The sequence below is a fragment of the Bos taurus genome, chromosome 5 (assembly GCF_002263795.3).
Source record: "Bos taurus isolate L1 Dominette 01449 registration number 42190680 breed Hereford chromosome 5, ARS-UCD2.0, whole genome shotgun sequence".
NCBI classification, from domain to species: domain Eukaryota; kingdom Metazoa; phylum Chordata; class Mammalia; order Artiodactyla; family Bovidae; genus Bos; species Bos taurus.
This window is the reverse complement of record NC_037332.1, coordinates 99964704-99992502: the sequence shown is the minus strand read 5'-3', so window position 1 is coordinate 99992502 and position 27799 is coordinate 99964704. Positions and strand designations below refer to the sequence as shown.

The following is a 27799-nucleotide window of genomic DNA, read 5'->3' as shown; positions in this document are numbered from 1 at the left end:
CAACAAAAACAAGTTCATGTCATCAAAATTCCATTCAACGTTCATGTTACTGCTCCCTTGTTCATTGTCCCCTTACCCTCAGTGGGATTTGAAGACCTTCTCTATTCTTCTCAAGTGTTCTATTTAACACCATTACTACACTCTTAACAGTTAGCAGGTGATAGGTGAAAACAAGTCATCAGGTAACCCATCATGTAGACATCTGCAGAGGTTCTAATTTTCTGTGTTCACCATGGAATAGGATCACATTCATTCAACCTTTCCCATGAGACCTCCCAATTCTTTTCCAATTTACCTGTCTTTATGTACTCTTTTTTCTCTCTCTCTCTTTTTTAAGTTATGAAAGTATAATAACACATCCACATGAGACTTGGAAAACATAGAACAAAGTTATATATAGTTCCACTGCATGTGTGCATGTACGTGCACTCGATTGTGTTAGACCCTTTACAAGCTCATGGACTGCAACTTGCCAGGCTCCTCTGTCCGTGGGATTTCCCAGACAAGAATACTGGAGTGGGTTATCATTTCCTCCTTCAGGGAATCTTCCCCACCCAAGGAGAGAACCCATGTCTCTTGCACCTGCTGCATTGGCAGGCAGATTCTTTACCAATTGAGCTACCAGGGAAGCCCTTAGTTCCACTATATATTACAATTACTACTTTAAAAAAATGTACATTACCATATGTAAAATAGATAACCAGTGTAACTTTGATGCATGAAGCAGGGCACCCAAAGCCAGTGCTCTGGGCCAACCCAGAGGGATAGGGTGGGGAGGGAGGAGGGAGCGGGATTCAGGATAGGGGAGACACATGTATACCTGTGGATGATTCACACTGATGTATGGCAAAAAAATCAAAATACTGTTAAGTAATTATTCTCCAATTAAATTAATTAAAAAAAGAAGCCTGAAAATTTTTAGAAATTAAAAAAATACAATTATTTTTTAAGTAGACAAATTAAGATTTTCAGTTGGAGTTTCAATATCAAACTCTCAAAAATTAATAGAAAGAATATACAGAAAAGTATAAGGATATAGTAGACCTGAAAAGTACCATGAACCAATTCAACATAATTAAGATTTATACAATTTTCACTCAACAGTAGTCTATCCTACTCTTTTAATTTTTCCCTCCTCACTGGGCCCTATGCTGAGATGAGTCATAGTATCTTTAAAACTTTTCCTGGCATCATGAATCTTCTCTTGAGATATAAAAGGTATTTTATCTTGCATTAACTTCCAAGATTCTTAAGAGGAAATCTGGAGTTTAAGGTTTGTTTTCATGCTTCTTCTTCATTCAGATTTCAAGTGGTCTCTAACTATCCTCTTTGAGGTCTGACACATACTACAACATGGATGAGCCTTGAGGACATTATGGTGAGTGAAATGAACAGTCACAGAAAAACAAATATTATATGATTCAATTAAATGTAAAGTTAAATGTAAAATTCATTTATTGACTATTACCCTAGTCAAATTCACAGAAATAAAGAGTGGAATCAGGCTTGCCAGGAGGCAGAGGAAACAGAAATTGAGGAGTTGTTTAGTGAGTATGGTGTTTCAGTTTTGCAACATGAAAAGAGTTGCAGAGATTGATGGCACAGCGTTGGGAATGTACTGTACACTTAAAATTGGCTAAGCCAGGAGATTTAATGTTATTTATTGTTCTTTAGTTGCTAAGTTGTGTCCAATTCTGTGTGGCTCCATGGACTGCAGCCCTCCAGGCTCCTCTGTCCATGGGAAGTCCCAGGCAAGAATATTGGAGTGGGTTACCATTTCTTCTCCAAATGTTATGCATATTTTACCACAATTTAAAACAGTTTTTTTAATTGGATGAGAGGAGTGTAACCAAGGTAGTGAAGGTCTCTGGAAGCCCCAAACTTTGAAACTTCCTTCTTTAAGGAAAAACCAGCTCAGAAGAATGATCTCTGAAAAGAAGTAAGTAGCAGTCAGATAAGGTAATTTCCGAAAAGACCTCACAACCACTCAGTAAGGAAGCCATTAATGGCACACATCTGTTCTTCTTTTCTTCCAGTTTGAAAGCTATGTTTTTCATTTTTTATAAATGCAACATCATAATTGCAGTTAGATAATCATTTGCATAATTTTTTATTTATTATTTCAATCCACCTTAGTTTAAAAGCTTTATTATGTGTATCACTCATATTACCAGCATTCAGTCCACATTGCAGACCTTAGTAAACACTTAAGAAGTACTTGTGTGAAATGTTATCAATATTTCACCCAAATTACTTATTACATGAAAAATACCCTTGTCAGAGTCATCTGTAAATTGTCAACCAATTATTTTTAGACACACTTCAGTCTTTGGAGATAAGCAGACTAGGTTTTGAGCTTACTTTCTGCTTCTTATTGCTCATGTGACCTTAAGAAATTTATTTATCCTCTATGAATTTCAGTTTTTGAATCTTAAATTTAGGAATAATGTATAGAGCCTGTTTGGAAGTTAAGTAAAACATCAGCTAGAAGGCATGATGCCATGGGAACTAACAAAGAAAGAGTTTCAAGAATAATGCAGTTAACAGTGAAAAACCTCAAAAAGTTTAAATAATGCATTAAGAGTAGTGACAAAAACTATTTACTATATGCCTATATTAAGCCACATACTGGAAACCTGAGTTGGGTTAATCAGGTTCAAAAGATACAAAATAATCCAGGTAGTAAAACCAGAAAGGGCAAAGGTCACTGAGACATTTAACCACATTCAGGTTAATGCTGAGGACAAAATCTTTTGGATTGGAGCTTGCTGTGTGTTATAAGAAAATGAACAGGTATATTGTTCTGGATAGTAGGGGTTGGGGCATTCTACAGTTGGTAATTTGGTATTTTTGCTACAGTCAAATATTAAGAAAAACAACAACAGCAAAATAAGCATGAGCATAACTTGATCTGATTTTCCTGTATTTTAACTTAAGTAAGATCAAGTAGAGTTGTAATATGTGAGGATAAGATAGATAATTAAGTGGCTTATAGTCCAGAGGATGACTTTTTATCAGTGGACAATTCTAAGGGGGAAGAGAATCCTGTAACTTAATCTGCAGGAGTGATTATTTAAAATATACCTCACAATTGGAAATACATAATTGCCCTCTCCTTCCTGACTCTATAAAAAACAAAAAAACAGAAATCACGGGGAACAAGAAATAACAAAGAAATAGACTTCCATAGCTTACCATATGAACCAGCAACTCTAATCACTGTAGATCCTTGCTTTCTGAAACTGTGATATAGGAATTTTTCAATGATATAGAAATTTTCCACTCAGATGGAGAGAGCAAAAGTGAAGGGCATGAAAGCCATTTATCAGGAATGGCCAAGAATTAATGTTCTTACCCAAATTCTCTGTGCCTGTACTTTAAAAATACCAAGAAATAGCTGCAGACATACCACAAATCATACCACAAACCTTGGTTCTATTCCTGTTTTCCCCATCATCCATATTCATCAGGGAGGAGTGATTCTTCTCACAGTCGCTGTCGCACGTATTACAAATTATTTTGGTAGAAAAGTTATAGAAGTTACTTCCATACTGTATCCATATCTCTGAACATAAGTGAAGCGCTGGGTCTGAATAAGGACAGTCTATAAAGATATGATACATACACACACATGCATGACAGGTATGCACAGATATAGTATCAATTAGCATATACATCAGAATTTCTAAATATTTGCATTATACATTCAAATGATTAACAGGAGTTATATTTTGAAAGAGATGATTGCTTAAAATATGAGAGAAGGAAAAGAACACAGCCTGAGATGAAATAGATTTGGATCTGGAGCAATCTGAAGATTGAAGAAAAATCATGGCTATAAAGGGAAAAAATAATGAAGGGAATATTCAAAGCACTCAGAGAAAACTTCAGAATGTTTTGTTTGCTGCAAAAAAAAAAAAAAAAAGCAAGACCTTAGTCTGTATCTGTTCTGATATTTACCACCTCAGTGTTTTCAGTGATATTTCTATAAGACTCTTCTCTAAATGATTCAAATAGATTTCAGGTTGAAATCCAACTTCTTCCCATTATTTATAGGAACCCTCATGGCACTCCAGTGTTATCTCTTAATCCACTTAGTTTCCTGTCATACATTTATCTTGAAAATCTTAAATTTTTCTTGAGAATGTCTTGCTATCTCATTACTTTTATGGAAACACTCATCTAATCCCTGCATTAAATATTGTACCCCATTCAGTGTGAACTGTTTCCTCCAACTATATGGTTTATTGCACTATGTATTCATGTTTATGAACACTTATTACACTGAATTATAATTTTTCTGTTTACTTGTCTGCTTCTCCTGTCACACTCAAGATGAGAAATTGTTGTAACTGTTATACCAAAAAAAAATTATATTCTCTAGGTTTCCCAGGTGCTTGACATATGGTGCACAGTGCATCTTTTTGATAAAAGAAGATAAGAAGTTAAGAGAGGGAGGAAGAAAATCAGTGACATTTATACAATTTTCAGGGGAGGAAAGGATATTGTTAATCTCTAAAAATATTGAACGAGCTATCTGGCAAGGCCTTGGTTTCTACTATCATTGTTGACACCATACTTTATATCCAACTTAATCTGAACAGGAAAGTTGCCTGTTCATCACTCCTCCCTGGTCTTCCACCCTTAAAATATATGTATAAATATAGCTGATTCACTTTGTTGTACAGCAGAAACTAAAACATTGTAAAACTACAACAAAAATTTTAAGAAATAAAGTAGAGGGCCAAAAGAAAAAAGTACTCAGAGTTCTCACTTCTAGAGAGATCTAATGGAAAAACTATCTTCTTTATTTTTTAAAATAACAATAGAGGCAATCCACACTAGCCATCACTTCCTTTCTTGAGTATCAACAGAGAGGCAAAAATCCTAGGGTATATAGGAGCACCAGCACATGAAAGGAGAAGGCAATGGAACCCCCCTCCAGTACTTTTGCCTGGAGAATCCCATGGATGAGAAGCCTGGTAGGCTGCAGTCCATGGGGTCGCTAGAGTCAGACACGACTGAGTGCCTTCGCTTTCACTTTTCACTTTCATGCATTGGAGAAGGAAATGGCAACCCACTCCAGTGTTCTTACCTGGAGAAACCCAGGGACTGGGGAGGCTGGTGGGCTGCCGTCTATGGGGTCGCACAGAGTCGGACACGACTGAAGCGACTTAGAAGCAGTACATGAAAGAGAATTCTCATGATTAAAGAAAACGAAAAGAAAAAACAGCCTTCCTCCTCAAAATGATTTCAAAAAAACAGACTGATATTTTAAAATGTATCTCTAATCAATTTACAAAGATGTCTCCAAAAGAGTATATACATAAGGTAAGAATAGGATGCTACAAAAACAAACAAACAAACAAACAAACTTAAGAATCATTCAAAAATATGATAGCCAAAAAATAATCAATAGATTAAAAAGTAAAATTTAAGAAATCTTCCAGAATCTAGTGTTAAAATAAACAGAAAATATAAAGGAAAGATGAAAACTTGTAAATCTGAACATCCAAAAGAGAGAAGTCATGGAAAAAACAGAGGAAATGAAATGAAGTAAAAAATAAACTATAAGGAATAGCACATATACTCCCTAAATTTGAAAGCCCTAAACTTTCAGATTGAGAAGACTGCAGCACGCCAGGCTCCCTTATCCTTCACTATCTCCTGGAGTTTGTTCAAATTCTTGTCCACTGAGTTGGTGATTTTATCTAACCAGCTCATCCTCTGCAGCCCTTTCCTCCTTTTGCTTCCAATCTTTCCCAGCAAAAGAATCTTTTCCAATGAGTCAGCTCTTCGCATCAGGTGGACAAAGTATTGGAGCGTCAGCATTAGTTCTTCCAAAACACTCATACACAAGAAAAACCCAAAATGTCAGGACCCCAGCAGCTAAAGTGGGGTCATTTTTATAAAATAAAAATTATATTGGGGACAGACTTATTAACAACATTGTTTCCCAGAGACAATGAAGTAACTCCCTTAATTTTCTCTAAGAAGTGAATTTTTAGCCATGAAATTTATAGCTAGCCAAGTTAAAGACTTATTTCAGACATATGAGAATACAGAATATTTATCTTCCATATACCCAGCTAAACACCATCACAGCGAAACTCCATTAAAATGTTTAAATGTCAGTACTAAAGAAGGAAGAAAGAAGGGCTTTAAGAAAACCTAGTCTAAGGAGACAGAAGGCAATTCATTTGAAAAAAAATAATTAAACATAGAAAGAAACTAAGTACAGATAGATGAAAATGCTTATTTAACAGAAGAATCTATACATGTTTACCATATTTTTATGGTTTTTCTTTAATTTTGTAAATATTTCAGGACTTTGAACACAATGAAAAAGAAGAGAGAAAACTGGAGAACACTATGTTACTGATAACTCTGAAACAGAAAGATCTTTCACTTTTATTTTCCTTCCGCTTTAACTCTTCAAAGTACTTGGAAGTAAAGTTATTCAACACTTTAGTGTGTATTCTAACATATTAAAATGATGTGCTCACCTGAGACAGTTGTAGGCATATCTGTGGGTAATGTGGTTGTTTCCATATGATCTGTTACATTCAGTTGTACATCATAAACTGTCTTGCTGTTAAAAATGAGCTTGTAGTAATCTGTAATTCATATAAGGAGATTAATAACTTTCACATAGAATCTTCCAATAAATTATACTAATAACACAGCAGTTATTTAAAAATTTAATAAAAAGCATGTTTTAAAATGATAGCTACATAAGAGTAGAATATCAACTTTACATACTTTTAAGATTAACATTTATTTGAAATAATAATGTTTGATGTTACTCAACAGAGTACTAGTTCTTATATAAGGAAATGCCCAAATAAGTTTAAAAATACAAAACGAAAAATGTCTATGTGATGCACAGATTTCAAAATAAAAGACTGTAATTCAATAGTTAGTTTTTAAAAATGCAAACCACACTTTTGAGACCAGGAGTCACCAGAATACATTGGTGAGGCTTCGTGTCGTAACTTTTGAGTTTCTTGGACAGAAATAACCATATTTTATGGATATAGAATTAGTAAATACTAGCCTCAGAATTAAAAAAATAAGAATTTCAGAAAAGAGAAATCATGTACCTAAGAATATCAGAAGATTCAAAAAACATAATATATCCATTTTGTGGATTATTAAACAAAACCCATCTTTTCTACAAGACTGATATTAGTTTACTTGCCAGCCCTTAATCCTAACAGAATCTTTAAGTTTTATGAGAATTAAATGAGAAACAATCACGAAGAATGGACACAAAGAAACAGTTATTGCCGTGCTGCTGCTACTGCTAAGTCGCTTCAGTTGTGTCCGACTCTGTGCGACCCCAGAGACGGCAGCCCACCAGGCTCCCCCGTCCCTGGGATTCTCCAGGCAAGAACACTGGAGTGGGTTGCCATTTCTTTCTCCAATGCATGAAAGTGAAAAAATACAGTGAAGTCGCTCAGTCGTGTCCGACTCTTAGCGACCCCATGGACTGCAGCCCACCAGGCCTCTCTGTCCATGGGATTTTCCAGGCAAGAGTACTGGAGTGGGTTGCCATTGCCTTCTCCAATTATTGCCGTAATCATCCTCTATTTCCTTAGAATGCCTTTGTACCCACTCTTGTAGGAGGGAATGGAAAGGGAATAAGTGTTTCCCAATGGCATCCAGGCTTGAGAAGAGATACTTCAAAAATGTCATGAAAATGAAGAATTTATTTCTAATAAATGGACTCCTCATGAAAACTCTCAGGGTTTAAATTAGTATATTTCTGTTGCATTAATTTTATAACTTTTAGAAACATAGGCTTTACATTACTCTCTTCAGCATTGGTTGTACTGAAGGAATCTGATATTAAGATAGCCTAAAAAGAATGACTAGTGTTACATGGGCATACAAAAATGAAACCTGTTTTCCTCTGTTTATCTGGAAGTTTTATACGGATATGTCTTGGGATTTGGATTCATTTGCAATATGCCTAAGAAAAGTAAGGGACAGCCTCAGAAAAGAGTGAACACTTACGCATTAAGCCCAGGGCTCCCAGTCCAGCCAGCACCAGCAGGTTCAACGACAGTGAAACAAAAGCAATAGGGTACCACACCTTTGATGGAGCGCTGTGTCCTGTGAGGAGAATGACAAGAAGTCAAGCATTTTATGTTACTTCCTCTTTCCTTAATTCCCTCCAACTCCTGCTCTTCTATACATAGTGGTATCAGACTTCTAAAGTTTAATTTAAAAAATTGCTTGCAAAGTCAATGAGACCTCATTTATATTCGGCCAACATAAACACACCTGTACATTCACATCTGACACTAAAAACACAGAATTTTATATAAATGTGATCATATGACATATTCTGGATATTTTATGAACACTCTCACTTATATTTTAGCAGTAGTTTTTCCTCACTAACTTCTTAGTCTTTTTCTCATTGATCTACCTTCCTAGCCCCAGGTGATTAATGTTAACCACCTGCTGGGTGTTCTTCCTTATGTTTTCCAGGCTAGATTTTTGTTTCCTTTTATTTTTAATTTTTTGAATTTTTAATTGGAATAAAGTTGCTTTACAATGTTGCGGTGGTTTCTGCTTTACAGCAACATGAATCAGTTATGAGTACACACATATCCTCTCCCTCTTAAACTTCCCTTCCAGCCCCAAGCATCCTGTATCCTGCAATATTGTGAAGTAATTAGCCTCTAATTAAAATAAATAAATTTAAATTAAAAAAAAAACTTCCCTTTCAGCCCCCCCTCCCCCATCTAGTTCATCACAGAGCTCTGGGCTGAGTCCAGGATAGTTTTGAAATATGCTATTTAATATAATTGCTAATCCTTTCTCTGATGATTAATTTTTTTTTCAAGTGATGTATTTAATGTTAGTAGAAAAATCGACTCTCCAACCCAAACTTGTATAATGCTTTCATTCCCTCACTGCTTCTCTCCCTAACTCTAGGTTATATGGTGAGAGTTTATTATAAATGATTCTAGACTATGATAAACTTTCTCTTACAATATATCTGTTTTACTGAAAGATTGTTTAGCACTTTTATTATTGCAATTTTCATAGTCATGCCATTATCAGCTATTGCTTTTTTGCACACCTCTAAATGTCCCCTTAAACTCTAATTAATTAATCATGGGACTGAAAATTTTCTTGAGTATTTCTCAAATGGAGTATATGATGATTTTTTAATTTTGCTAAAATGGATAAATTGTATCTTTTCTGATTTTAGGATAAATGAATTGCAGCCAAAGATGGAGAAACTCTATACAGTCAGCAAAAACAAGACCAGGAGCTGACTGTGGCTCAGATCATGAACTTCTTATTGCCAAATTCAGACTTAAATTGAAGAAAGTGGGGAGAACCACTAGACCATTCAGGTATGACCTAAATCAAATCCCTTATGATTATATAGTGGAAGTGAGAAATAGATTTAAAGGGCTAGATCTGATAGACAGAGTGCCTGATGAATTATGTACAGAGGTTCGTGACATTGTACAGGAGACAGGGATCAAGACCATCCTCATGGAAAAGAAATGCAAAAAAGCAAAACGGCTGTTTGAGGAGGCCTTACAAATAGCTGTGAAAAGAAGACAAGCAAAAAGCAAAGGAGAAAAGGAAGGATATAAGCATGTGAATGCAGAGTTCCAAAGAATAGCAAGGAGAGATAAGAAAGCCTTCCTCAGCGATCAATGCAAATAAATAGAGGAAAACAAGAGAACGGGGAAGACTAGAGATCTCTTCAAGAAAATTAGAGATACCAAGGGAACATTTCATGCAAAGATGGTCTCGATAAAGGACAGAAATGGTATGGACCTAACAGGAGCAGAAGGTATTAAGAAGAGGTGGCAAGAATACACAGAAGAACTGTACAAAACAGATCTTCACAACCCAGATAATCATGATGGTGTGATCACTGACCTAGAGCCAAATATCCTGGAATGTGAAGTCAAGTGGGCCTTAGAAAGCATCACTATGAACAAAGCTAGTGAAAGTGATGGAATTCCAGGTGAGCTATTTCAAATCCTGAAAGATGATGCTGTAAAAGTGCTGCACTCAATATGTCAGCAAATTTGGAAAACTCAGCAGTGGCCAAGGACTGGAAAATGTCAGTTTTCATTCCAATCCCAAAGAAAGGCAATGCCAAAGAATGCTCAAACTACCGCACAATTGCACTCATCTCACATGCTAGTAAAGTAACACTCAAAATTCTCGAAGCCAGGCTTCAGCAATACATGAACCGTGAACTGCCAGATGTTCAAGCTGGTTTTAGAAAGGGCAGAGGAACCAGAGATCAAATCGCCAGCATCCGCTGGATCATCAAAAAAGCAAGAGAGTTCCAGGAAAACATCTATTTCTGCTTTATTGACTATGTCAAAGCCTTTGAATGTGTGGACCACAATAAACTGTGGAAAATTCTGAAAGAGAAGGGAATACCAGACCACCTGACCTGCCTCTTGAGAAACCTGTATACAGGTCAGGAAGCAACAGTTAGAACTGGACATGGAACAACAGACTGGTTCCAAATAAGAAAAGGAGTACATCAAGACTGTATATTGTCACCCTGATTGTTTAACTTATAGTCAGAGTACATCATGAGAAATGCTGGACTGGAAGAAGCACAAGCTGGAATCAAGATTGCCAGGAGAAATATCAATAACCTCAGATATGCAGATGATACACCCTTGTGACAGAAAGTGAAGAGGACCTAAAAAGCCTCTTGATGAAAGTTAAAGAGGAGAATGAAAAATTGGCTTAAAGCTCAACATTCAGAAAACTAAGATCATGGCATCTGGTCCCATCATTTCATGGCAAATAGATAGGGAAACAGTGTCAGACTTTATTTTTCTTGGCTCCAAAATCACTGCAGATGGTGATTGCAGTCGTGAAATTAAGACACTTACTCCTTGGAAGGAAAGTTATGACCAACCTAGGTAGCATATTGAAAAGCAGCGACATTACTTTGCCAACAAAGATTCGTCTAGTCAAGGCTATGGTTTTTCCTGTGGTAATGTATGGATGTGAGAGTTGGACTCTGAAGAAGGCTGAGCACCGAAGAATTGATGCTTTTGAACTGTGGTGTTGGAGAAGACTCTTGAGAGTCCCTTGGACTGCAAGGAGATCCAGCCAGTCCCTCCTAAAGGAGATGAGTCCTGGGTGTTCATTGAAAGGAATGATGCTAAAGCTGAAACTCCAATACTTTGACCACGTCATGTGAAGAGTTGACTCACTGGAAAAGAGTCCGATGCTGGGAGGGATTGGGGGCAGGAGGAGAAGGGGATGACAGAGGATGAGATGGCTGGATGGCATCACTGACTTGATGGACATGAGTTTAAGTGAACTCCAGGAATTGGTGATGGACAGGGAGGCCAGGGGTGCTGCAATTCATGGGGTTGCAAAGAGTCAGACACAACTGAGCAACTGAACTGAATTGAACTGAACTGAATTGAAGATATTTTCTTTCCATATCTACTCAATACTAAATGGTAACTAGTTACTTTAATTACTTCCTTGTTTATATCTATTCTTTTTATTGTTTATGGAATCTTATTATTTATATTTTAGATTACTTGGTTTTATTATCCAAGTCCATCATGATTTTCATGTCTCTTTATTTTATTTTATTTTTTGTATGACATTCTAGGACCTGCAACTGGGCCTTAATGATCATTCATTCTTTGTATGAAAGTCATGTTTTTTCAAATTGAAAACTTTTAGTGCCATAATTTAATATCATAAATTAGTTTGATTATCTTTCTCTTGTAGGGATTCTGTTTTACTTGGAGCTGTTTGTTGGGCTTTTTCTTTTCCTCTGGTTCTGTGTTTCCTATGGTTCTGGGTTCCATAAAATTAGTAACTTTTATTTGTTTTCCCTTGGCTTTACTGACTTTTAAGATTTGATACCAAGCTTTTGAGTACTTTGTGTGTGTGAAGTCACTCAGTTGTGTCCAACTCTTTGTGACCCCATGGACTGTAGCCTACGAGGCTCCCCCATCCATGGGATTTTCCAGGCAAGAGTACTGAAGTGGTTTGCCATGTCCTTCTCCAGAGGATCTTCCCCACCCAGGGATCAAACCTGGGTCTCCCATATTTTAGGCAGATGCTTTACCGTCTGAGCCACCAGGAAGTCACTTTGAGTACTTTGAGTGGCATCATATCTATGTGTGATGGAATGCACAGTTGTTTCTTTTACTAAGTGCCAGTGGAATGTCAGAAAACAAGGTCTTCATTTTATACCCCATAAAAGAAGAAACCTGGTCCATTGTCTTCTGAGATGCAAAGTCTGAGGCTTTCCATGATTTAGGATTATAGAAGACCTTTCCTGCATTCTTATTTAGTTTCCACACTAACCCTCAGAGGCCAAAAAGATAAGCAAGTCCTCCCAGGACCACATAAGAAAGTTGGCACCATCTTTTTTCTACAGAGTCTAATAAATCTCAAGAGACTGAATCCTTCCTAGGCACCAGAGAGACCTGAATCTAAGCCTTTTATTTGTGAATCTTCAGGCTCTTAATGAGGTCAGTGGTACACAAATCTTTTCTTGATTGGCACCATAAGAGTTTGGAGTACATACCATCAATCCACTGCCTGGTTGCTAGCCCCAACAGTAGCTCCTTACATGGGCTTAGGTATTTGCCAGTAGGAAATGGGAAAAAAAGGCAGAATGAAAGTACATTTGAGCTGATTGAAATGCTAATTAAAACCAGTCTGAAATGAACAGTTATAGATGCATCATCCCTTTACCTTGATTTTTCTCTTAAAACTCCAATAAAATATAGAAAGTAGTTAAAGAAGGCATATAGATTCATAATAACAAAGAAAGGAAACCACAGAAATGGCCTTTGGGAAGGTAGGTAACAGATACAAAAGCTATTACTAACTTTGTAGGCACTTAGAAACTGAAGCAAAGTCAGTAGTGAGGAAACAAAAGTGAGCTGACTCTTGCGTAAGAACCCCAAAGGCTCCTGGTATTTTATCTTTCCAAGTGGAGGTATGGGTGAGTCTGAAAACTGAAAAAAATGCCCGAAAGTTGATATAAGATATGCATATTCCCTCCTATGTATTTTTCTCTCCACTTTGTAAAATGGTTACCCTCTCTTACCCATTATAACAGAAGAATGCCCAGGGAGGAGTACTGGAAGATTCATTCAACTCCAGAATAGTCAACTGGCTCAAGAAGGGGGAAAAAATTTCAAATATCAAAAATTGGGTTTCTCAGTGAATTGCTCCAGTTCATGAATGCTACTTCAGTTCATCACTTCATGGCAAATAAATGGGGAAACAATGGAATCAGTGACAGACTTTATTTCTTGGGCTCCAAAATTACCACAGATGGGGACTATAGCCATGAAATTAAAAGATGCTTGCTCCTTCGAAGAAAAGCTACGACCACCTAGACAGCATATTAAAAAGCAGAGACATTACTTTGTCGACAAAGGCCCAACTAGTCAAAGGTATGGTTTTTCTAGTTGTCATGTATGGATATGAGAGTTGGACTATAAAGAAAGCTGAGCACCTAAGATTTGACGCCCTTGAACTGTGGTGTTGCGGAAGACTCTTGCTGACAGGAGATCCAACCAGTCAATCCTAAGGAAATCAGTCCTGAATATTCACTGGAAGAACTGATGTTGAAACTCCAATACTTTGGCCACCTGATGTGAAGAGCTGACTCACTGGAAAAGACCCTGATGCTGGGAAAAATTGAAGGCAGGAGGAGAAGGGAATGACAGAGGATGAGATGGTTGGATGGTATCACTGACTCAATGGGCATGAGTTTGAGCAAGCTCCAGGAGTTGGTGATGTACAGGGAAGTATGGCATGCTGAAGTCCATGGGGTCACAAAGAGTCACACATGACTGAGCAACTGAACTGAATTGACTGATGAATGCTACCATTTAGCAAGCCCATCTCACCTACACAAGCTCTCATTAAATCAGTTTAGTACCACACACTTAACTGAGTAGAGACAACCAAGGATCATTTGATATTTGAGGAAAGCAGCCAATATGAGGCTGAAGAAACAGAAAACACAGACAATAAGAATTTAGGGAAAGCATAAATAATGCAATGAGAACAGTTCAAAAACTCTGTAAATAAACAGACTCTCTTATATGACTGTGTTAGTCATTCAGTCACGTCCGACTCTGCATTCCCATGGACTCGCCAGGCTCCTCTGTCCATGGAATTCTCCAGGCAAAAATACAGGAGTGGGTTGCCACTTCCTTCTCCAGGGGATCTTCCTGACCTAGGGATCAAATCCAAGTCTCCTTCATTTCACACAGATTCTTTACCATTTGAGTCACCAGGGAAGACCTTATAAGGCATGGAGGTATATAAATGTAGAAAACAATTTTGTCAGTTTCTTATACAGTAAACATAAGCCATCCAAACCAGGCTTCTACTCTTTATTATCCTTCAAAAATTTCTAAAAATAGGTCTCTACAAAGACTTGTATATCTATCAGCTTTATTCATACTAGCTCCAAACTGGAAGCAACTGAAATGTTCATCTACAGATGAGTGAGTTTACATGGTATGGTGTAGTCACACTCTGGAATATTGTTCAGCCATGGAAAGAAATTCACTGCCAATGCATAGAACACAGATGAATCTCAAAACATTGTGTTTACTGAATGAAGCCAGTCATAGAAGAAGTCACAGTCAATCATTGCATATTATTTGAAACTATTTATATAAAAACTCTTCCCTGGTGGCTCAGATGGTAAAGAATTTGCCTGCAATGTGGGAGACCAGGTTCAATCCCCAGGGTTGGGAAGATCCCCTGGAGAAAGAAATAGCAATCCACTCCAGTATTCCTGCCTGGAGAATTCCATGGATAGAGGAGCCTGGCAGGCTAGAGTTTGTGGAGTTGCAAAGAGTCAGACACAACTGAGCAACTACACTGCTACTACTACATAAAACCTCTAGACTTAACAGAATAGTCTAGAATGACAAAAAGTAAAAGCTGGGGCTAAAACTAAGATAGGTGGTGAGGATAAGATGGAGGCACACAAGTTGTCTTCTTGTGGTGACAGAAATACTGTAAATCTTAATTTTAGTTGGTTGTATGGGTATATATTTTTTAAGTCCAGTCAACCATATGCTTAAGTGAGCATATTATTTTGTATTTAAATTATAACGTTGACTTGAAAGTACAATTTTTAAAACCATCAGAGAATTAAGATACAATTTTTCATCCACATATAAGAATAGAATGCCATAGAAACAGCCTTTAGAAAACAATAGCAGAAGTTCATTGAAAATAAAATAATATCAGAAACATTTTTAATGGAAAAAGGTAATTTAAGAAAATTATCCATGAAATATAATAAAGGATAAAATGATGAAAAATGGGAGGAAAAAAGTCAATGAGGTTTAATATTATAAAAGTTGGAAAGATTCAGAAAAGTACACGAATACTCTCTGGGGATGGATGGAGAAAGTAATTAAAAAGAGCTGATTCTCCATAATTAAAGGTCATGAGTTTATCATCTTTGGTTTGTCTTCCTTATTTTCTCAAAAAATTTCTGTCTTTTATTTTATTTTTTGTTGAAGTATAGTTGATTTACAATGCTGTGTCAGTTTCTGGTTATACATAAATATGTATATATACATATATGTGTGTGTGTGTATATATATATATATATATATACATGTGTATATATGCATGTATATAGATATTAAGATACTTTTCCATTATAAGTTATTACAAGATATTGAGTAGAATTCCCTGTGCTATACAGTGGTTCTTGTTGGTTATCTATTTTATATATAGTAGTGTACATATGTCAATCTTAAGTTCCAAATTTATTCTTTCCTCCGTTTCCCCTTTGGTAGCCATAAGTTTGTTTTCCATGGCTGTGAGTCTGTTTCTGTTTTGTAACTAAGTTCCTTTTGTACCATTTTTCAGATTCCATATATAGGTGATATCACATGGTATATGTCTTTGTCTGACTTACTTCACTTAGTATTATAATCTCTAGGTCCATCCATTTTGCTGCAAATGGCAATATTTTATTCTTTTTATGGCTTAGTAGTATTTCATTATATATATATATATATACCATATTTTCTTTATTTATCTTTCAGTAGACATTTAGGTTGCTAATATGTCTTGACTATTGTAAATATTGCTATGAACATTGGGGTTACACATATCTTTTCGAATTATGGTTTTCTCCAGATATACGTCCAGGAGTGGGATTGCTGGATCATATGGTAGCCCTATTTTTAGTTTCTAAGGAGCTGCCATACCATTTTCCATAGTGGCTGCATCAATTTACATTTCCACCCAGTTAGTAGAGTTCCCTTTCTTCCACAACCTCTACAGAAAATATCTTTTATTTTCAAAGGAAATCTTTATTTTTTCTGCTGCAACATCTCCCACTAGGTCCTTCTTACTTTTCTCCCAGCTCCAGTAGGTCTCACCTTTCATAGCTCTGCTCTCAGTCACCTCAGCTGTGCCCCTGATGCTCCCTGCTCCAGTTTCAGCTTCACCACCCAGCTCCAAGTCAGGAGTTTCATGGCTATCTTTTTCAGGAAAGATAAACAGTGGCAATGTTTTTAGAAAATCATTCTTTTCTCTATAATCTTTTTTGCCTTCTAATTATCCAGGTAGTCCTGTGTTTGTGGCTTGATTCTGATTCTGATGATAGATTTTTCCAATAGACAAACATGAAGTAACCTTTTATAAAAATAAAATTGAAACAGTTTCAGTTCAGTTCAGTCACTCAGTTGTGTCCGACTCTTTGTGACCCCATGGATTGCAGCATGCCAGGCTTCCCTGTCAACCACCAACTCCTAGAGCGTACTCAAACTCGTGTCCATCGAGTCAGTCATGCCATCCAAGCATCTCATCCTCTGTTTACTTAGATATATAGAAAAGGATAAAATTGTTACATAAGGAAATACACATTAGAAAATATGTAGCAGAACATAAGGGCTTCCTAGGTGGCACTAATAGTAAAATACCCACCTGCCAATGCAGGAGACATAAAAGAAGTGGGTTCGATCCCTGGGTTGGGAAGATCCCTTGAAGGAGGGCATGTCAACCCTCTCCAGTTATCTTGCCTGGAAAATCCCACGAACAGAGGATCCTGGCACGCTACAGTCCATAGGGTCTCAAAGAGTCAGACACGACTGAAGCAACTTAGCACAGCACTGCAGAACATAAATTGCATCTCCAATTTTATAGATACCACCATAGTGGTCTATGGTGTTTGTTGTATGATGAAGATGTAGTATTTTTCCCAAATACATGCAGTTCTTTCATCAGATGTTATAGAGACAGAGAAAATGACTCTTTGGAGGGAAACAAGTCCCTAACACATGATTCACTAACCTGATGCCTCTAATCAGAGATTTTCACACAAAGGGCTTTTACTTCATTATTTAAATATAAAATATCTCATAGCAATAAAGAAATTTCAGTGAATATGACTATCATGTTTTGAAAAAATATCTTCCTACTGCTTCATTGTTATTAACTGTCTGGGAATTAAATTGCTGGATAAAGAAGACTGCAATTCTATTATGCTGAGATAAGGAACCTTCAGTCTTATTCTTTCTCAGAAAGAAATAAATGTTTAATGCATAATCACTGACTGGGTGTTCCATGATCCTATGAAACTCATAGCGATATACTTATTTCTTATCTTATAGCAATTAAATAAAAATATTGGATAGCTATGCTCACACTATTGCTGTCTTTTTCTTCCTCTAATAGCCTGTATGTAAAATCATCCTAAAATGTCTAAAAAATGTAAGAAATGTTATTTTGGTGGCAACAGCAATCTGAATTTTCAGAGGTTTAGACCACAGTCTTTTTTCACATACTATGATGAACTTTGTTGTTGTCGTTGTTTATTCATTAAACCAAGTCTGACTCTTATGCGACCCCATGGACTATAGCCCAGCAGGCTCTTCTGTCCTTGGGATTTCCCAGGGAATAACAGTGGAGTGGGTTGCCATTTCCTTCTCCAGGGGATTTTTCCAATGCAGAGATCAAACCTATGTCTCCTAAGTCTCCTGCATTGGCAGACTGATTCTCTACCATTGAGCCATCAGGAAGCCGCAGTGATGATGTTTCAAACTAAATAAGATAGACATAACTAGGCTCTGGCATAGTGACTGATCTATGGACTAGTTCTCCAGAATTTAAATCTCAGAATGGACTAACAGCCTTGAATTGAAGACAGGAGAACCCACCAGTATAGCTGATAACCCCTTCTCTGGTCTTTTTGATCCTCAAGGAAACTCTTACCTGTTCTCTTGAGACTGTGGCTTTCCTGGGGTTTCTTTGTCTTAGGATTTGAAAATTTGAGAGTTGCATAGGTCACTTCTTCAGACATTATTGAACAAAGCACAGTTCAGTCAACCGATGTGCTGTGCTATCACCTTGAACTCACAGAAGCCACTCTTAGATGGCCTGTGCATGCAGGGACTGAGCTGACTGATCTATCTTTGTAAAGACCAAACAAAAGAAGTATCAGAAAACAGAACTGTTCCCCTGAGAATTTCATAACTGCACTATTCTCACCTCTGTACATCCCTCTTATCTCACTTTTTCTAACTTCCTCCACTAAAACACCAAATTGAAGAAATGACTAAGAGAAAAATGTGGGTTTTAAATATAAACAATCTTTCATTTTTCAACTAGAGGGGAAAACATCTGTATCTCCAGACTCAACACTACCCTATGGAAATACAAATAAACATGTATTTATTTCTGCATGTATAATCAGTTCTTAGAAAGCATGTGCCTGTGAGAACTCTGTTAGAATTGCATGGAGTGCATAACCCATTGCTGACTCCCTGAAAACCACAGGTGAGTTAATTCTAATCAAAAATTTTCATTCCATTTTTACGTGATTTTTTGTGGATTGCAGATTCCTGAGAATTTAAAAGCAAAATATTAATGGATCAAAACAAAAATCAAGAAGAAAAGGATTACAATGAACTACACTAAATATTGTACCCCACCCTCCTTTTTATTTACTGTCAAGAAAGATTGGAGCATTGTGCAATGAACAGAAGATACCTACCACAGAATTTAAAAGAAGAAAGAAAAAAAGAACTGTAAGGAGTAAATTTAGAAAAGTGTTCTGAAAATTGACTCAAGGAAAAAGGAAATTGCTTTAACCTATAGAGTTTGAAACTTTTTTAAAAACAGGAGTTGGGGTGGAGACAGGGATGGGGAGGGAATATGTAGGTAGCATGAGCTTTAGTGTTTTATTTAATATTAAGTAAATTGGGAAGTCTCTAGGTCTCATTTTTCTCATTTATTAGAAACTCAACATTCAGAAAACTAAGATCATGGCATCTGGTCTCATCATTTCATGGCAAATAGATGGGGAAACAGTGGAAACAGTGGCTGACTTTATTTTTCTGGGCTCTAAAATCACTGCAGATGATGATTGCAGCCATGAAAGTAAAAGACACTTGTTCCTTGGAAGAAAAGTTATGACCAAGTTAGACAGCATATTCAAAAGCAGAGATATTACTTTGCCAACAAAGGTCTGTCTAGTCAAGGCTATGGTTTTTCCAGTGGTCATGTATGGATGTGAGAGTTGGACTATGAAGAAAGCTGAGCACTGCAGAATTGACGCTTTTGAACTGTGGTATTGGAGAAGACTCTTGAGAGTCCCTTGGACTGCAAGGAGATCCAACCAGTCCATCCTAAAGGAGATCAGTCCTGGGTGTTCATTGGAAGGACTGATGTTGAAGCTGAAACTCCAATACTTTGGCCACCTGATGTGAAGAGCTGACTCATTTGAAAAGACCCTGATCCTGGAAAATATTGAGGGCAGGAGGAGAAGGGGACGACAGAGGATGAGATGGTTGAATGGCATCACTGACTCAATGGACATGGGTTTGGGTGAACTCTGGAGTTGGTGATGGACAGGGAGGTCTGGCATGCTGTGGTTCATGGGGTCGCAAAGAGTTGGACACGACTTAGTGACTGAACTGAATTGAACAGATGAACCTAAAGTTTTTAACTGTTTTTCTAAATGCATATGATGTTCTTATTCTACCTCTCCTTCCAAGAGTGAATATAATGCTTCTCTGAGATCTTAAAACATACATTTGCTTTGAGCCAGTAGTCTCATTGTTTAGATGATGCAGAGATTAGACAATGATCTATGCACTTGCATGCTCATCATTTTGTCAGTTTATACATGTGAGAAATGATTAATGAGTTAAATATTGAACAAAGGAAAAGTTGACATTCTTGACCATTTAGATAATGAGATCAGAAGCCAAGTTGATGTTTTGTACCTCTCTTAACAGAAAACATGTTTAAGGAGTATGATGTCTGGGGTAGATAAAAACACTATAAAGGTAGAAGTTAAGGAATATTCCATGTGTTGTTGAGAAAGACAATATTTGCACATGTACATATATATGTAAGTGTATATATGAAAACCATGTTCTGATATGTAAACCTTGACATAAAAGGAAATCCCTAAAACTCTTACCCTGAAGCCCAGAATTTTCACTGGCTTGAATTCATTCTGGAGCAATAGGTGTTTTCACCATCCTCCTAAATGTACATTCTCAAGTATAGTCAAAGCTGTGGTTTTTTCAGTAGTCATGTATGGATGTGACAGTTGGACCATAAAAAGGCTGAGTGCTGAAGAATTAATGCTTTCAAACTGTGATGTTGGAGAAGGCTCTTGAGAGTCCCTTGGACAGCAAGGACATAAAACCAGTCAATCCTAAAGGAAATCAACCCTGAATATTCACTGGAAGGACTGATGCTGAAGCTGAAACTCCAATACTTTGGCCACCTGATCCAAAGACCCAACTCATTGGAAAAGATCCTGATGCTGGGAAAGATTGAGGGCAAGTGAAAAAGGGGGTGAAAGAGGATGAGATGGTTGGATGGCATCATTGATTCAATGGACATGAGTTTGAGCAAACTCCAGGAGATAGTGAAAGATAGAGAAGCCTGGTGTGCTGCAATCCATGGGGTCTCAAAGAGTCAGATACGACTGAGAAACTGAATAAGAACAAAGCCTACTACCTGAGAAAAACTCATTCACTATTTTAATTGACTGAAAACTTGAATAGTAGTTGATTTCCTAAATTTTCAAAGGATCAAATCTCTTCTACCAGATAAAGATATTCATCCTACTCTAATCATATCATAATAAACTTTCTCTACATAAATACAAATGCAATGTATTTAATTTTATAAGTGGGTTCTGCCGATTCCCAGGTCACTCGGCAGTAAAAAAAATCCGTCTGCCAAGTAGGAGACGTGAATTTGATCCCTGGATTGGGAAGACCTCCTGGAGGAGAAAATGCCAACCCACTTCAGTAAGCTTGCCTGGGAATTCCCATGGACAGAGCAGCTACTGTCCATAGGGTTACAAAGAGTCAGGCACAACTTAGAGACTAAACAAGATCTGCCTATGTAACTTTGAAAAATGTAATAAATAGTTTTCCCTGGGCATTCAGAAACATTTGTTTATTCATCCATTTATTCTTTCCTTTATTCAACAGACTGAGTACCCACTGTATGGTAAGCAATATTCCAGACCATCTGATAGAAGCATTTATTTTCATAAGGTAGTTTACATTCTATGCTTCATGTATTTACTTGTAAATATATAGCTTATATTGATATTTTTTACAGTATCAATGGATAAGCAATATAATATAAGGTAGTGAAAAATACTAGAATAGAAATAAAGTAGGGTAGAAGAAAGTGTGACAGAGAAAGGAGAGGAGGCTTATCCCAAATAGAAGATGTATGGAAGACTTCTCTATGGGGTTGTCATTTAAAACAACCAGAGAATAGCAATGACAAAAATATTATCCTATGAAAACATGCTAATTTAATACTGTAATACCTACTAACTTTTTCAGTTTCTGAAATCTAAAAGTCAGAAGTTACTTACTCTTCAATTTCAAAGGTTTCAGTTCCTTTTAAATTTCCCCTTTCTTTTCAATTTCTTCATAATATGTTCCTCATTTTCAACTTCTGACTCCCTTGACAAATTTGACAATGAGAAGTATGTCAAATATTTGGTTTTCATCTCTCCTGAATAAGAATAACTTCATGTTCTCAGTTTCTGATCCACTGATCCAGTCCCAGAAATTTGATGCACATTGACTTCTGGGTGTGTTTCACGACCAAAGATTCTTTATCCTGATAGCCTGAATCAGATCTCCTTCATCACCAGATATACCCACAATGACTGATTCACAAACACAGTACTATCTGAAAAATAACAAGTCAGCAAAAGAAAGCAGTGACTAAAACCTGACAAATGGAATCTGGCTAACAGTGCACAATCCTCCCAGGGGCAGTAACATGTTTCAGACTGATAATTGCAACAGTTTTTACAAAATGCTAGTACAAAATGAGCTCAGAGAACTAGGAACCCTGAGAAGGAGGACAGTGAGAGAACAGGACACACCACAGAATATGCAATAAAGACAATCCAAAAATATGGAGATTATGATATTTTAAAAAATAAGGAAAGAAGAATGGGAACTAGACAATCAAGAGCAAAAGCAAATACAGGAATACCTTTTTCAAATGTGGGGCAAACACACATTTAGCATGACTGAACAATTAGTGAGACATAGTAATAGTATTCAATCTGAAATTTATGCTAAGAATGTTGTCTTTTGAATTGCTTAGTGGATAAATTTTTTATCACATTATTATTGCATAATGATTAATTTCAGTAAAGTGACTGCAAATCTTTCCCTGCATCTCAGTGAACTCCGGGAGTTGGTGATGGACAGGGAGGCCTGGCGTGCTGCGATTCATGGGGTCGCAAAGAGTCAGACATAACTGAGCGACTGAACTGAACTGAACTGAACTGAATGTGATAAATAAATGCATTTTAAAAATTCACTCTTAAAATCAACCAGTGGTAAAATCATGAAATAATTATGGCTATGGTGCATAGGCATGCTATTCATAATATTGAAATATTAGCAGGATAAAAGGAAAGGATCAAATTACAGAGATTAAGAGACAGGGGGAGGGAAGACAGAAGAAATAGGAGGAAGTGAACTATAAGGAACTACTGTATAACGTAGAGAACTCTGCTCAATATTATTGGCAGCCTGGATGGGAGAGAAGTTTGGAGGCAAATGGATACATGTATATGTATGGCTGAGTCCCTTTGTGGACCACCTGAAACCATCACAACATTGTTATTTGGCTACACTCTAGTACAAAATTAAATGTTGTATTTTTTTTTTTAAGAGATACATGGCTGTGACAATAAGAAATAAAGGTTTGTATGAGGGGGTTTCCCTGGAGGCTCAGCTGGTAAAGAATCTGCCTGCAAGGCAGGAGACCCAGGTTCAATCCCTGGGTGGGGAAGATCTCCTAGAGAAGGAAATGGCTACCCACTTTAGTATTCTTGCCTGCAGAATTCCACGGACAGAGGAGCTTGGTGGGCTACAATCCATGGGGTCACAAATAGTCGGACACAACTGAGTGACTTTCACTCACATGAGGGGGTCAGGGAAAAGAATTGAGAGAGTGAATTCTTGAAAAAAAAGAATTCATTTATCAAAACAAAAGCTAGTAGACAACTTCTAAAGTTATAAATCTATATAGCATAAGACAAATATTAAAGATACAATCACCATAAAAAATATAGACAAATTATTAAACAATTGCCATTGAGGAGCAAAATAGTCTTTTGAGGGGAGATGTTTTTATTGGCTAATCAGCTGTTCTGGTCTATTTTGTTTTAAACATATTCCTTTGAAAAAATGAAAATAATAGCAATTGTGTATATTCACATCTATTGAGCAAGTTTGTCTCCATTTCATAATTTGCCTTCATTCTGACCTTGTCCCAGTAGATTTCATTGCTGTAGATTCTGCCCTCAACTTAAAATCCACTGATTAGCATATTAAACTTTCTGCAGTAATATATAGATAGAAATGAATTTTATATTTGTTTTATTCCTATATATATCAATTTAATCTCTAAGAATTAAACTTTGCAATTAAAATAATTAGTAGATATTTATAAAAACAATATAAATGTATTCATTTCAGTTCAGTTGCTCAGCTATGTCCAACTCTTTGCAACCCCATGGACTGCAGCATGCCAGGCCTCCCTGTCCATCACTAACTCCCGGAGTTTTACTCAAACTCATGTCCACTGAGTCGGTGATGCCATCCAACAATCTCATCCTCTGTTGTCCCCTTCTCCTCCTGCCCTCAATCTTTCCCATCATCAGGGTCTTTTCAGATGAGTCAATTCTTCACATCAGGTGGCCAGAGTATTGAAATTTCAGCTTCAACATCAGTCCTTCTAATGTATACTCAGGACTGATTTCCTTTAGGATGGACTGGTTGGATCTCCTTGCAGTCCAAGGGACTCTCAAGAGTCTTCTCCAACACCACAGTTCAAAAGCATCAATTCTTCAGCACTCAGCTTTCTTTATAGTCCAACTCTCACATCCATACATGACTACTGGAAAAACCATAGCTTTGACATGACAGACCATTGTTGGCAATGTCTCTGCTTTTGAATATGCTGTCTAAGTTGGTCATAACTTTTCTTCCAAGGAACAAGTGTCTTTTAATTTCATGGCTGCAATCACCATCTTCAGTGATTTTGGAGCCCCCCAAAAATAAAGTCTGCCACTGTTTCCACTGTTTCCTCATCTATTTGCCATGAAGTGATGGGACCAGATGCCATGATCTTAGTTATCTGATTGTTGAGTTTTAAGCCAACTTTTTCACTTTCCTCTTTCACTTCATCAATAAGCTCTTTAGTTCTTCTTCCCTTTCTGCTATAAGGGTGGTGTCATCTGCATAAACTGAGGTTGATATTTCTCCTGGCAATATTGATTCCAGCTTGTGCTTCCTCCACCCCAGGGTTTCTCATGATGTACTCTGTATATAAGTTAAATAAGCAGGATGACAATATACAGCCTTGACATACTTCTTTCCCGATTTGGAAATCGGAATAAATGTATTACTCATTTCAATAACATTTGAACACAAACATAATCTTGTTTAGAAATGTTTTCTTTAAAGACACTAGTACATTCTATAATTTGTTCAGGTATGTTTACATAATACTGAGACAATTTTAAGCAGTTTATATTATTATTTGTAGATATATAAACTAAGAAAATTCTTGTTCATAAAACTAAAAAGATGAAATAAAAAGATTCATTCTAACAATGCCATTCAACTATTTGGATTTCTTCTGCATTACCTTCTAAGGTTACATAATTATTTAATGGCAAATATCACTTAATTACCCAATACGTTGATTAAATCTCCCAATTTTGGTGAAAGAATTAAAAACCATGAGAATTGCAAAAATAGTTTGCTTCCTACTTTTGTTTATAAAATAACATATCAGATACTAGATTCATTTGTAATTGTATCAGAAGCTAACTTAGAAAAGTACCCTATAATATATGACTTACTCTGTGGGAACATTGTGTTAAAAATTAACTTCTTAAAAACCATTATAATTGTAGTATAGTTAGCCCTCAGTATCCTCACCTTCAACATCCAAAAATTCAACCAAATAAGATAAAATACATTCAGGAAAAAAAAAAAAAATTCCAGGAAGTTCCAAAAAGGAACACAATATTTGCTGCATTAGCAACTGTTTACCTAACATTTACTTTGTACCAAGGATTATATGTAATCTAGAGATGAATTGGGCTTCCCTTATAGCTCATTTGGTAAAGAATCTGCCTGCAATGCAGGAGACCTGGGTTCAATTGCTGGGTAGGGAAGATCCCTGGAGAAGGAAATGGCAACCCCCTTCAGTATTCCTGCCTGGAGAATCCCGTGGACAGAGGAGCCTGGCAGGCTACAGTCCATGGGGTCGCAAGAGCTGGACATGACTTACCGACTAAAGAGAGAGAGAGAGAGAGAGAGAGAGAGAGAGAGAGCCATTTTCTCAAGTTTGGGGGGAAAGTACTGCTGCTGGTGCTGCTGCTAAGTCACTTCAGTCGTGTCCGACTCTGTGTGAACCCATAGACGGCAGCCCACCAGGCTCCCCCATCCCTGGGATTCTCCAGGAAAGAACACTGGAGTGGGGTGCCATTTCCTTCTCCAATGCATGAAAGTGAAAAGTGAAAGTGAAGTTGCTCAGTCGTATCCGACTCTTAGCGACCCCATGGACTGCAGCCTACCAGGCTCCTCAATCCATGGGATTTTCCAGGCAAGAGTACTGGAGTGGGGTGCCATTGCCTTCTCCGGGGAAAGTACTATATACTATATAAAGTTAAAAATTTATCTCTATGACAACTCTAACATATTTTTTCACTTAGAGACTACTTCTTTAACCCAATATACACATAATATATTTAAATATCAAAACCCTATTAATTTCACTGTACTCCATGAATGTGTTTTTAAAACAAAATGTTTTTATTGTATTAAGTATGTCTGTGTCAATAAAGGATAGGCACATGGTGCAATGAATTTATAAAAATATTTTTCATAATCCTGTTGGCAAAATCAGTAACCATTATCAAATCATCCAATCTGACTTACTCAGTGTCAAAAAATACCTTATTCTTAGTCATGTTAACAGCTAATACACATTTTTAAGATGCATTAAAACCACTAAAAATATATTATGAGCTACATTTATTACATCAAAACACTTAAATCACATTTAAAATAATGTAGACCTAATAAAATTAATTTATACACTTTTGTGTTATAAAGGCAAGGTAATCAATCAATATGCTATTCTCATTGCTTCTTATTTTAATCATGCAAGGCATAATGTCGATAAGATTCCAAGATATAAATGAAGTAAAGTGAAAGTCACTCAATCGTGTCCGACTCTTTGTGACCCCACGGACTATACAGTCCATAGAATTCTCCAGTCCAGAATATTAGAGTGGGTAGCCTTTCCCTTCTCCAGGGGATCTTCCCAACCCCAGGTCTCCTGCGTTGCAGGCAGATTCTTTACCAACTGAGCTCTCAGGGAAGCCCAAATATAAATGAGGTACAGTATAAAACAAAAGGCACTGCATTTTATCAAATAGTTGTGTGCATGTTTATATATATATATGTGTATACACATGCACGAATCAAGTTCATGGTCAAATTTTCCAACATACATAACGAAATAGCCAAAAAAATGTATATATTGTCCTATTGTAATCTACTCTATTAAACAACCAGCATATAATATCTCTATTAATGGAAGTTAAAAATTATTAAATACTTTATAAAATAAAATGAGGCTTGGCTATGATTGGAAAAGATAGATTATGATAGAATTTGACTCATATTTTACACAGACAAGTTATTTTTAAAAATCAAATGAAAGTTTAACCTTGAGTTTTATTAATTGACTTTAAAAATTGGCAAATGTGGAAAAAGCTTCAGTCAACAGAAAGAGAATCATTTATTACTTACCTACTAAGTTTTGGATATTCAGAGGTGATTTTCCAACTTACAACATATCCTTGAGAGAGGAATTCAGAGTAGTTAAAACATCTTGTTAACATTGATGTAGTAAAACTAAACATTTTAATGCTTAATTTTAGCTCTACTCTCTTGGAACTTTTCCTTGAGGAAATAGTGTAATTAAACACAATTTGGCATTATTCCTAACTCACCATCACGTGTCTCATTTCAGAATAGCCCACAAGTGTCAAGAGATTTCATAAATAAACAAAACTTCACTTTGCCATTTGGGCAAAAGCAAAAGTCATTCCTTGGTTACTTTCCATGTAGCAATATGTACTTTATCTTGGGGGGAAAATATGGGGCAAACAATTGCAAAAAATTGCAAAAAAAAAAAATTGGCAAACAATTCCCACCAA

The 27799-nt window shown here is 36.6% G+C and overlaps 1 protein-coding gene across 3 annotated transcripts in view; it reads right to left on the bottom strand.

The window, feature by feature from the left end:
• Nucleotides 1–27799, bottom strand: part of LOC785168 (uncharacterized) — a 38233-nt gene that overhangs the window by 5894 nt on the left and 4540 nt on the right. Inside the window, exons 2-9 of one of the 3 annotated variants that reach the window (XM_024992648.2) lie at nucleotides 27390–27438; nucleotides 21902–22224; nucleotides 18259–18456; nucleotides 16425–16526; nucleotides 8020–8118; nucleotides 6507–6617; nucleotides 5096–5173; nucleotides 3429–3604 (exon numbers count right to left, since the gene is read on the bottom strand). In XM_024992648.2, the coding sequence (XP_024848416.1) occupies nucleotides 3429–3604; nucleotides 5096–5173; nucleotides 6507–6617; nucleotides 8020–8118; nucleotides 16425–16526; nucleotides 18259–18346 (654 nt within the window). In that variant the 5' untranslated portion in view covers nucleotides 18347–18456; nucleotides 21902–22224; nucleotides 27390–27438. Of the gene's footprint in view, nucleotides 1–3428; nucleotides 3605–5095; nucleotides 5174–6506; nucleotides 6618–8019; nucleotides 8119–16424; nucleotides 16681–18258; nucleotides 18457–21901; nucleotides 22225–27389; nucleotides 27439–27799 lie in introns of those variants that run through there. The other 2 variants (XM_059887074.1, XM_059887073.1) reach the window with 2 other exon arrangements.